Source organism: Theropithecus gelada, chromosome 4 (assembly GCF_003255815.1).
Source record: "Theropithecus gelada isolate Dixy chromosome 4, Tgel_1.0, whole genome shotgun sequence".
Classification (NCBI taxonomy): domain Eukaryota; kingdom Metazoa; phylum Chordata; class Mammalia; order Primates; family Cercopithecidae; genus Theropithecus; species Theropithecus gelada.
The window spans coordinates 125,364,238-125,376,566 of record NC_037671.1 but is presented as its reverse complement, the minus strand read 5'-3'; the positions used below and the strand labels follow the sequence as shown (position 1 = coordinate 125,376,566).

Below are 12,329 nucleotides of genomic sequence, written 5' to 3'. Positions count from 1 at the left end.
AATAATACACAGAAAAAATGTAATCAGCCAAGTGGTTTCCATGGAAGCGCTCATTGACCAGGGTTCACCAGCGCCTGGCGATGCCTACTCTTCCGCTTTGGCGACTGGAAATTCGGTTAACTGAGTTTCAGGGATTTCTAATACCCTCAACATTTTTCTGACTCGGGAGAAAACAAAATCACAAATGTAGCACCGGGTCCCAGCTCTGCAGGAGGCCACCGTCGCGGCCACCTACCCTGGGCCATCGCCCACCGCACTGTCCAGGGTGCCCGGCAATGGCTGAGGGTGACACCGCAGGGGGTGCAGATGTAGCCCTGGGGAAGGCCCGCCTCCAGGCAGAGGGTCTCTGGGACCTAGACGAACCCTGGGGCTGGGGGCGCCGAGAGGCATTTTCTCAGTTGCTTAATTCCCCACGAACTGCATGGACACTCGGGGACGCCAAAAGGAGGCCAGAGTAGGGCAGAGGTGAGCTTCTGGGGTAGATACCACCAGTGTGACCGAGAAAGGCCCGGGCTGCCTGCTGGTGAGGGCAGGAGGGGGGCCGTGGCCGTCTGGCGAGTCTGGCTGCGCCCCACGCGGGCCAGCTTGCTCACAGGTGTCCCGGAAATGGGCGCTGGCGGCCAGAGGAGCCTGTGGTCTCCCCCGAGGGTCCCCAGGCGGAGTGGCGCGTGCAGGAGGTGATGTGGGATCAGGTCTGGCCTGTACCCGCAAGACCGCTGGGCTCACAGCGTGCTCAGGTGCCGCCGTGAGTCCAGGGCCCCGGCCCGGCCCCGGGCTGCAGCCGCCGACTCCACACCGCGCAGCCACTCCGTGCACTTGCGCACCAGGCCCTCGTCCACCGCCTCCGGCTCCTCCTCGTACTCCACGTCGTCGTACCTGTGCCGCTCGTTGAGCAGCGACACCTTGAGCATCGGGCGCAGGGCCCCGGACCGCGGGCTGAGCTGGGGAACCTGCAGGCCGCCGGACAGCAGCTGGGCGCGGGGCGGAGGGTCGCGGCGGCCCAGGCCAGCTGCTGGGGACGCGTCGGGGTCGCTGGCGGGGCCGCCCCTCCGCAGGCCCGCGGCCCTGGCCCGGGGACAGGGAGTGAGTAGGCGCCTGGGTTCGGCCGAGGGTGAGGGGAAGGGCCTGCGAGGCCGCGCCAGCAGCTGCTTCTCCAGATGACGCCTCTGGATGACCAGGACGGCCTCGGGGGTGAGGTTCAGGGAGAAGCGCGCAGCGGTGTCAGGACCGGCCCCCGTCCCCAAGGAGGTCCCTGCGGCGGTGGTCCCCGTCCCTGCCGAGGTCGCCGCGTAGGTGGTCCTCGCTGGGCTGTGGCCGGAGCCGGCTGGCCGGGGCTGGGCGCACGTGGCTGGGTTCAGCGCGCGGCAGGGCGAGGCCTGGGGGGAGACGCCCGGAGGGGCCGGCAGCTGCGTCCTGTCCCGGCCGGGGCCGCGCCGGGCCGGGGGCCTCTTGAGCGTGGCGGAGGGCCAGGAGCTGGAGAGGAGCCCCTCGGGCCGCTGTGGGGGCCTCTTCTTGTCCCCCGCGGCGCAGGGCCTCCGGGGTAAGTGGCGCGCGGCTTGGGCCCCCGGTGCAGGGGCGGTCTGCGGCTGCACGGGAGGGAAGGGCATGGTGCTTCCGAGACGCGGGATCCTCAGCCCCTAGAAGAAGAGGTGGGCGTTCAGCCACTGCGCGCGGAGCGGTTCCCCGCAGTTCGGGCTGCTCCTCCACACCCACCTGCGTCCCGCCGCGGCCTCTCCGGCTTCCTCACATCCCGGCGACCAAACCCGGGGACTCCAAGAGAGGAGCTCCCACCCTCCCCTCCTCCTGGGGCCAGGGGCTCCCCTCTGACTCGGTGCTTCCGAGACTGGACCCTGCGGGAACCGCCTCCCGCCGTCCGACTGTGGGCGAGTCGCGGCGCCCCAGGGTCCCCACGGCTGAGACGCGGGCCAGGCCGGCAGGAGGAGGAGCCCAGCGCGCTCGCTAAGGACGCGGCCCTGCCAGGCCCCGGGCTGTGCCCAGCTGGTGTCACTACCGACTGCTGAATGGGAGCAAAGTGCCAGGACAGCGGAGGGCGGAGCGCGCGCCAGGCATCCCGGGGCTCCCCCAGCTGGCGCTCCTGTGGCCCGAGGTTAATTTAGTCCATGAAAGCCAGGAGCAGCCCCCTGGGGGAGCCGGCAGCCTTCCGGAGCCATAGGTGGAGGCCCTGCACATTTGAGAGAAAATCCCTCGTAGCCTTCCCCGTGCCTTCGAGACAGCAGGAAAGGCACCGCGAGTAAATACAGCTCTGCTGCCCCACACATCCTGCTTCACAGAGAAAAGCGGGCTGGAGCTGAGAGGGGAGAAAAGACCTTCGGTGAATCTTACATAGTGTTCATGGCCACCCCTTGAGGAGTCACTTTCAAATTCTATTTGAATTTAATTATATCTAAGTATCTATGAACAGGCAAAATAGTTCAGTTTCAGCTATATAATGCTGATTACATAGCAAGTATTAGATATTAAGTCCCTTTAATGATTCCTGTGAGCAAAACAATATATTTATCACTGTAGCAGAGATTCAGAATTAATGAGATAAATCTTCACTGTCAATTTACATTCTGGTTGCAAACACATGAAGACATCCTACGATATTCAAATGTTTGTTTAATAAATAATTGAACAATTGCAAAGTGATGGATCAAAAAGTCAACGTTTCATGTGTGCAGTCGCTGCATTACTTCAGGATAATCATCAACTGCTTAGATCTCCACAAAGTACTTCCCATCAGATACGCTTTTCTGATGGAAACCAGGTGTGTGATGGTTATGGCCCCAGGTGAGCTCCAAAGCACATTCAAATGTGGGTAAACACAAATGTGCCCTGTGCCAACAGTCACATCAGGACAGCATCGCCCTCCCCCCGGCTGCCTCAGTCTCCCAGGCAGCAGCAACGCCTCCCCCTGTTTACTGTTGGTGGCCTCAGAGAACTGCACTGTGGATACAGGGGAGAGTCAAGGAAACCTGGTAGGTGGTGGGAAACGCTTCTCACCAGAGCTTGGGTTGGGGTGACAGGTTTGGGCTCCATCATCTCTACCAGCACCTCCCAAACCACCCCAATACAGCTTTGAAACAAACCTCCCAGTTGACAGGCACATTCCCTCCATCCCTGCCAGCCTGTCTCTGCCCGTGGGCTCAGGCTGTTAATCGGCTTGACAGGTGAGGTCCTAAGATACTGAAAGCTCCCCCACAGTGTGTTTTATTCCAGGTTTTAGAATCTCTGGGTGGGTGTGGGAAGAGGCACATCAGTGGCGGCAGGAGGTCCACAGTTCTGTGCCTGGAAAGTGGAGGATTGGAAGGGAGTGTGAGGAAGGAGAGGACGGGGGTGGGGCGAGGGGAGGTATCAAATATCATTTATGGGGGTCACAGCCGGAGATGCAGGCTATGGAGAAAAATCAGCGAACACTTGGACACTCAGACTTCTGAGTTTGGAGCCCCGCAGTTCAAAAGCGGTGACGGTGCTGGTGGCAATGTGCGAAATTGGTGGGCTGGTGCGGTATTCTCTCCTTCCTGTCTCCTTACTCTTAGGATGCTTCAGAAGGAATGACAGTTTGGGGGTGAGAGTGGGTTAGTGGCCTCATAATGCTTCCAACTTCCACTGCTATCTCCATTCTGCTGGGACACTGGGCGTACAGAAGCGAGGTAACTACGCACCTGCCATCACACGGCTCTAACGGGACGGAGGAGATAAGACTCCACCCCAGGAGTGCGAATCCAAGACCAGATTGCAACTTCTACACTAAAGCTGAGAGGGAAAAAGTCTTGTTAGATCAGGATGACTGGATTAAGTGACCCCTCACCACAAACTAGTAGCGATTTGGGCCTTTTTAAGCCAAGAAAAGTGATAGTTTGTCAGATTAATGCACATGTCTGACCGGACGAGGAACTGGGATTCTCCAAGTCCTCCGAGACGACTCATCCCAGCCCAGGAGCTTGGAGACGTGGAAAGCTGTAAGTTTGTGTGACCCTTAAGAGGCAGAAAAGTACATTCTGAGTGTCCGCTACCTTGTCACCAGGCCAGGTAGGAGGGGCAGTGCCTCTTCCCTGTCTCCCCAGAACCCCCAGAGCAAAGCATGCCCCTATGAGGGGTTCTGAGCTTGGGTTCTCATGGCAGGCTGCAGCCCCAGGAGTGACGGAGGAGTTAGCATTGCCGACGGACTCTCCCCTCTTCAGACTCTGATAAAAGCACCCAAATGACAGCATCGCTTGTCCCCTGCCCAGCTACTTCTGCTACTTGAAACCTTCAGCTCCTTATAAATTAGAAGTTAGAAAGATTGGCTTGGGCCTGGAATAGAACGTGTGAAAGGAGCCTCTGTCGCTGGCCCTCACTGGTGCTGTGGCTGTTAAAGAATCTGTTACAAATACCCTTCGGTTGACACAAGCAGCCGGCAGCAGTTCCCAGCAAGGAAAGCCACGCCAAAGAGATGGCTACGTTTAACTTCAGAACAGCAGGTGTAACTGAAAAGCGATTAAAGAAATATAGTAGCTGGTTGCAGTAGCTCACGCCTGTAATCCCAGCACTTTGGGAGGCCAAGGCGGGTGAATCACCTGAGGTCATGAGTTCAAGACCAGCCTGACCAACATGGTGAAACTCCGTCTCTACTAAAGATACAAAAATTAGCTGGGAGTGGTGGCATGCGCTTGTAATATCAGCTACTTGGGAGGCTGAGGCAGGAGAATCATTCGAACCCGGGAGGTGGAGGTTGCAGTGAGCCGAGATTATGCCATTGCACTCCAGCCTGGGCGACAGAGCAAGACTCCATCTCAAAAAATAAAAATAAAAATAGTAAAATTTAGCTTATAGTTTACAAGGGATTTCTCATAGCTTGCCCAGAACACAATAATTATAACTATTCATATATAATATTAAATAGTAAAGCTTGGGTACTAGAATACTGAGATCAGCTAATCTGTCTCAGAACTATATTTTGGGGTTCACCTGAACAAGAGCTGATCTCTAAAATGCATGATTACATCTTATCTTGCATGATTACATCTTATCTAAATTTACTGTCTCAAATAAGTTGGTTGATTTAAAAGGTCAACTAAGCAAAACCAAATACAGTTGACCCTTGAATCCCACGGCTTTGAACCGTGAGGGTCCACTTATAGGAGGATTTTCCTCTGCCTCTGCCACCCCGAGACAGCAAGACCAACCCCTCCCCTTCCTCCTCCTCAGCCTACTCAAGGTAATGCTGATGAGGATGAAGAGCTTCATGATGATCCACTTCTATACTTAAGAATAGTAAATATATTTTCTCTTATGATTGTCTTAACATCTTCTTCAGCTTACTTTACTGTAAGAATACTGTATAATATATATATAATACATAAAATGTAGAAAATATGTTAATGAACTATGATATTGATAAGACTTCTGGTCAACAGTAGGCTATTAGTAGTTACACTTTGCAGAGTCAAAATTTATACAAGGATTTCTGACCCTATGGGAGGCTGGCACCCCTAACCCCCACATTGCTCAAGGGTCATATGTATTTAGAACTGTCCATATTTTTGACTTATGTTTTACATCATCTATGTTTTAAATTTGATTTTCAGATTTCAAATATAACAATAACACAATATTGCCCACATATGGGAATGGTGATTATCCACCTGCCCCACTATTCTGTCAGAGTCAAATGTGTATCAGAGTAAAGAATTTCCATTACAACAATCCTTTAAGACATTCCCAGTGAATAATATGTGCACAGAGAATATTTCAGTCACTAAAATAAAACACCAGGAAGATTACATTCAGGCCCAACTAAAATTATAGAGGCAACTGTTCCCCAGATTTGAACTGTGTGAACTGAAGAATTATCAAGGCTGCAGCTCAGTGACCCTGCTGTGTAAAGGGCCTCAGATCTGATCATCCCTACTGCCTAGACCCTAGAGAAATGATCCCAAGGATTCCGTGCTCCCACACAATGCATGCTGACTGCTCAACTGGTCACTCCTGCGTCGTTACCAGTGAATAAAATTAGAGCCAGTAATCACATCACAACACCAGGAAATTAGCAATTATTCAAAAAAAAAGTTTCATTTTGCTCATTAACTTAATTTCTTATTTTTTACTAAGGCATATAATATTTAAATGTACATTAGAAAAATTTCAAAATGGGAGCTATTTCAATACATTGTTTCTCGTTATTCCCTATGGTCTACTTCTTTCTATATTTTCATTCCAATCATTTTTACATGATATAACAGTAAGCAGTCAAACATCTAGAACTAAAACTAAATCTGAATTTTAACACAGGAAAAGCTTATTCCAGTTTAAAACCAATTTTATTACTTGGAAAACTTGAATAACTTAAAAATGTCTAAATTTCTTCTAACGCTGGTCTGTTACTGTGAAAGGCTTTGGGAATTAAAAAACACTTAGGAAATGTGTTGGATGCTAATAATTTTAAAGTATTTCTTTTTCCCCATTATTAGGATAATAGGCAATGTCTATTCCGCACTAAATAATCCACTTTATCTGGATTAGTTATATCATTGAAAGCTCATGAAAGCCCTATGAGAGAAGTACTAGCAATACTTGCATTTTACAGACGACAAACCAAGGCTTACCCAAGTAGCTACACAACTAGCATGTGGCCAACAGCAGCCTGTCTAGGCAGGGGGCGCCAGAGCACACTCTTCCCTCCATGCAGGGGACGGGGAATCGCAATTTTTTTGGTCTCGAGACCAGATGGCCGAGAACCCCAAAGAACTTCTGTTTTTTGGATTTTACCCATTATGTTAACCTTATTAAAAATTTAAATAGCTTTAAATACATACATGTTAGCAATACACCCATTATGTTAACATATTTTTAATATATTTTTAAAAACTATTTTCTAAATCAAATGAGAGATGAGTGGTGGGCTCAGCAGAAGCCATGGGATCTCGTATCCACTGTGTTCTGTCCTGTGTCATCACGCACCACGGGACCTCAGTAAGGCCACTGTGCACTGGGGATAGCAGGAGAGGGGAAAAGAGTGACGCTGGCTCAGTATCACTATGAAAACAGACCCTAACAGGGCTCCGGGCCCCCAGGCGTCCAGGGAACACGTTGTGAGAAGTGCTGCATTGAGACCACTGACAACCAGCAGCCTTCCTATCAAAAATCCTTAACCCAGTAACCCGTGGATGGCCCAAATGCATTCCATCAACTGCTTTGCTAGAAGAAAGTAGAAAAATAACTTTTAGAGGAAACCTCATTGTAAGCACACCTCACCAGTTCAGCACTATCCTAAGTAAAAACAAGCAAAAAAGTAGCTTCCTAACTCAGCATTATAAAAGTATAGATGATTCTAAAAGTATAGGTGTAAGAAAAAGGTGATTTAACATTAACCACTAAAAATTCCCTTAACCAAGCAGGTTTCCTTGGGAATTTAAATCTTAATTACCATACAAAAGTCTGACCAGACCTAGGAGGAACTCCCTTCAGGACAGGACCATAGATGGTTCCTCCCAGGTGATTGAGTGTGGTGGAGGGGGGGAAGCCCACGATGGGTATTCAGTAATTTAAGCAGAGTTAGGAAAATTGCCTAATAATTGGTCTGCTCAAACCTGGGAGCTCTTTGCACTCAGCCAAGCCTTAAAGTACTCACAGAATCAAAAATCTGTATCTCAATCCTGACTCAAAATGTTACCTACACCCTCTCTGAAATGAATTTGCATAAGAACTGTTATTTATGGGAGTGCATCTTGATGGGGCGGCGGGGTTGTTATGAAATACTCAGGAACCCAGCCCAGCTCTAGAACTCACCCCTGAGCGCAAAGACAATGTTGGTCACGCTGGTAAAGGACCACTAGAATCCAGCAGCCCGGACCCCTTTCTTTGCAGTCAAGAAAGGTGGGAAAAGGGGAGTAGGACTGTGACATCGGTGAGCGTAACGAATCCGTTAGGCAGAGGTCCGAGGGCAGTTACGCACCCTGGAAAGGAATAAGCATTAGGACCATAGAGGACACTCTAGGACTAACGCTCATCGGAAAATGACTAGGGGTGCTGGTAACCCTATTTTTTTTTCAGATGGGAAATGTTCCTCCCAAGACAAAAAACGCCCCTAAGATGTATGTATTCCGGAGAATTCGGCCCAGTCAGGGTATATGTACCTTTTTCCTTCTCAGACTTGAAACAAATTAAAATAGACCTAGGTAAATTCTCAGATAACCCTGATGGCTGTATTGATGTTTCACGAGGGTTAGGACAATCCTTTGATCTGACATGGAGAGATATAACATTACTGCTAGATCAGACACTAACCCCAAATGAGAGAAGCGCCGCCATAACTGCAGCCCGAGAGTTTGGCGATCTCTGGTATCTCAGTCAGGTCAATGATAGGATGACAACAGAGGAAAGAGAACGATTCCCCATAGGCCAGCAGGGAGTTCCCAGTGTAGACCCTCACTGGGACGCAGAATCAGAACATGGAGATTGGTGCCGCAGACATTTGCTAACTTGTGTGCTAGAAGGACACAGGAAAACCAGGAAGAAGCCTATGAATTATTCAGTGATGTTCACTATAACACAGGGAAAGGAAGAAAATCCTACTGCCTTTCTGGAGAGACAAAGGGAGGCATTGAGGAAGCACACCTCTGTCACCTGACTCTACTGAAGGTCAACTAATCCTAAAGGATAGGTCTGTCACTCAGTCAGCTGCAGACATTAGAAAAAAATTTCCAAGTCTGCCTTAGGCCTGGAGCAAAACTTAAAAACGCTATTGAACTTGGCAACCTCGGGTTTTTTATACTAGAGATCAGGAGGACAAACAGGATTAAAAAAAAAAAAAAAAAGGCCACCCCACCGCTTTAGTCATGGCCCTCAGGCAAGAGGACTTTGGAGGCTCTGGAAGAGGGAAAGGCTGGGAAAATCAAATGCCTAATAGGGCTTGCTTCCAGTGCCGTCTACAAGGACACTTTCAAATCCGAATAGAAATTAGCTGTCCCCTCGTCCGTGCCCCTTATGTCAAGGGAATCACTGGAAGGCCCACTGCCCTGGGGGACGAAGTTCCTCTGAGTCAGAAGCCACTAACCAGATGATCCAGCAGCAGAATTGAGGGAGCCTGGGGCAAGCGCCAGCCCATGCCATCACCCTCACAGAGCCCCGAGTATGCTTGACCATTGAGGGCCAGGAGGTTAACTGTCTCCTGGACACTGGCGCAGCCTTCTCAGTCTTACTGTCCTGTCCTGGACAACTGTCCTCCAGATCTGTCGCTCTCCGAGGGGTCCTAGGACAGGCGGTCACTAGATACTTCTCCCAGCCACTAAGTTGTGACTGGGGAACTTGACTCTTCTCACATGCCTTTCTAATTATGCCCGAAAGCCCCACTCCTTTGTTAGGCACAGACATCCTAGCAAAAGCAGGGGCCATTGTACACTAGAATTAGAAGGAAACAAGGTAAATATATATACAGACTCTAAGGATGCTTACCTAGTCCTCCACGCCCACGCAGCAATACGGAGAGAAGGGGAATTCCTAACTTCTGAGGGAACACGAATCAAACATCAGGAAGCCAACAGGCCCCCCAAATTCTCCTTACCTCTGAATCTACTTCCTCCAATCCCTGCCTAAAGATAATTTTATGGGGAAGACGATTTGCTTGTGTCTCTCCAGGTGACAATCAGGTGCCTATGTAGGTGCCCACCAAACATCTGAAGACCTATCATGAGCCTTAGCATCTAGTGGACCCCCCTGTACAGCGCGAATTGAAGGTTTGAAAAGCCTCGATTTGATTTCTCTATACCTTCTGTTAATCAGAAAAGGCCTGTTTCTCATTATCGGTGGCCTCCCGGCTACAGCCACAAAAGTTTTTGCTTCTGTTTCAGTAGATTTACTAACGTGGGGGTGAGGTATGCTTCTGATTTTGCAGGAGATGAACGAACCGTGTGGATGCCCTCAAGATGTGTACGGCCATGGAACAGGAGACTGGAGGGACCCATGGATCCCAACCATGGACCAGGTTTCCCCAGTACGAGCCATGAACCAGTTGAATCTGAATACGAAGATGGAACGAGGAGCGACCAGAGTCACGATGCTTAACGGACCAATGCTTTCTGACTCAGCTCCCCTCTACCCTGAGTACGAGAGACCCTAATAGTTAGGCAGGAGTATCATCACCCTTATTCAGCATGAAGAAGTTATGGAAGATGGACCTTCATCCTTCTGCAACCCCTAGGATTAAGGGTCCTCTTGTAAAAGGGAAAGGGGTGATATGTTGGAAGCGTACAAACCATAGTGACTCCAGTTTGAATAAAGGCTAAGAGAAGCTGGGTCAAGGGCTGCACAGCCTGCAATCACCTTGCTAATGATAGCTATTAATAATGATAGTAATGATGCCTTCTCTTTTACAAAAAAGAGAAGGGGGGCATGTTGGGAAACAGCTGAGTGTTGGGGGAAACTGAGGCAGGGCTTGCATAATATCCTCTGGAATGTGTCTAGACTTCCTGGCTCCTTGCTTCTAGCCTTCCTAGGCCCCTATTCCCATTATCTTAAGTAGCAGAACATGTTCCATATAAATGCTAAACTGTCACAGCTGTAGATCATGTGCCTGCCCTTTTGACCTCCACGTTCTCACTACCTGTTTCTTTGTTGGATTACCAGTAAATACTGTGGGGTCCGAGAGCTCAGGGCCTTCACAATCTCCATGATGGCAATGGCCCCCCTGGTGTCCCACCTTTCTCTCTCAAACTTTTTCTCAGTCCTTTGACTCCACTGGACTTTGTCACCCCCATGACCTGGTGTTGGGTCTGATCACCCCAACAGAGCCTGTGCTCACCAATTTTAGTCCTTTCCAGCACCGACCCAGGCCTTCTGGAGCCCAAGGCATGCCTGCCCTGCTGCCGGTGTCTGGACTGAGACCGAGGGCATCCATCCTATCCATCCAGGAAGCCTGAGAGCTCTGAGCAAGGCAATACCCTTGTCTGAACTCAGGTGTCTCTCTCTAGCACCTGGGCAGACTGAATGACGCCCTTCTCTATCCTGAGGCCACACCTCACACCCCATGGTGGACCCAAAGCTACTCCATATCCTGTCCTGGAACTACCCCTCACCCCCCGACCCCTGCATCAGTCGGAGGTAGTTTCTGAACCCACGTTGCTCCAAACGGTTACTCTAAGTGTGGCCTCCAGTTTATCCCTCAGTTCTGGAAGACGGGGATTCCTCTAGAGATAGGCGCGAGCTTACCGCCTGTGCCACCAGTCCCTGCTGTAAGCTCTCAGGCTGCCCGGATGTGACACTTTTCAAGCTCACCCCTGACTTATCTCACACAGACTCCTAGAAGACCCCATACTTTGATCAGGTCAGATCTGCCGCCAACACAGAGCAAATGGGGAGCAAAGAGCCGTTTCCATGCTTAAGTCTACCTGGGCAGAAATGAAGCTCAACAGACAATTCCCAGGAAGATTCCCAATGCCGGGGGAATGTTTCCTAGAGGAACATTTCTGTGGCTGACAAACACGGATGCAGAAAAATGACTCTGGGGAGGCAGCAGAGCACAACGGGGGCACAGCCTCCGCAGCCCACAAGCTGGCCACACCTGCCCTGCCACGCAGGCTGAGTCACCACGGCAGCTGCGCCTCTGTATGGCGTGGAGACTCGGCCACGCCGCAGGGCTGTGGGCCAGCCCACGGACTAACCAGGCCCCAGACAGAGCTCAGCACATGACTTCAGATCTTCCTAGTCTCTTCTGCAGACTGACATGTCTTGTCTTTACTCCCATTGTCACCTACTGTCTAAAATAAGATTCTTCTCCAGGCTGCCGCTACTCTCAAACTCCAGCTCCGTCATGTCTTCTGGAGCCCCGCGTCCTCTGTGGCGCTCCACGCAGGCCACGCTGTGCTCCTCCACACCACCCTCTTCTTCTGCCCCTCTGCTCGTCACCCTCCCTGCAGCTGGGTGAGCTGTCCTCCACACGCCGGGCCCTGTGGACGTCTCTGAAGCCAGTCCCCACACCTCACTGTAACAACTGGGAACACGTCTGTCCCCGTAATCATAAAGTCTTTGAGGACAAGGACATCTGTTGCATCTTCCTTGAGCACCAAGCACAGTGTCCGCCCCCTCACCAGAACTCACTCTTTTCCTGCACCTTCTTTTCCAAGTGTATGCCTGACTTCCAGGGTCCTAAGGCCTGACCCTGGCTCCCTGCCAGCTTCGTCTCCTTCCCCACAACGCTACTCCTGGACTTCAGCCACACCTAACGACCTGAACAACAACTACAAGGCCCAGCCACCACCAACCTGAGGCACAGAGGCTCCCTTCTGCCCATCTGCCTGCTGCCCCTCAAGAACACCCCCCCCAGTTCTCCTCTAAGCTGACTGTGCAGA

The 12,329-nt window shown here is 50.9% G+C and overlaps 1 protein-coding gene across 1 annotated transcript; it reads right to left on the bottom strand.

Moving 5' to 3' along the window:
• Positions 1 to 722: 722 nt before the first annotated feature.
• On the bottom strand, positions 723 to 1,935 carry PRR18 (proline rich 18). The gene is made up of 2 exons (XM_025383738.1): positions 1,714 to 1,935; positions 723 to 1,637 (listed from the first exon to the last, which is right to left on the bottom strand). The coding sequence occupies exon 2, from the start codon at positions 1,605 to 1,607 to the stop codon at positions 723 to 725; it is 885 nt and encodes a 294-aa protein (XP_025239523.1). The 5' UTR covers positions 1,608 to 1,637; positions 1,714 to 1,935.
• Between the last annotated feature and the right edge of the window lie 10,394 nt (positions 1,936 to 12,329).

What these genes read in the sequence shown, in the direction of transcription:
- PRR18 (XM_025383738.1), bottom strand. Translation starts at nt 1,607, where the DNA reads ATGCCCTTCCCTCCCGTGCAGCCGCAGACCGCCCCTGCACCGGGGGCC.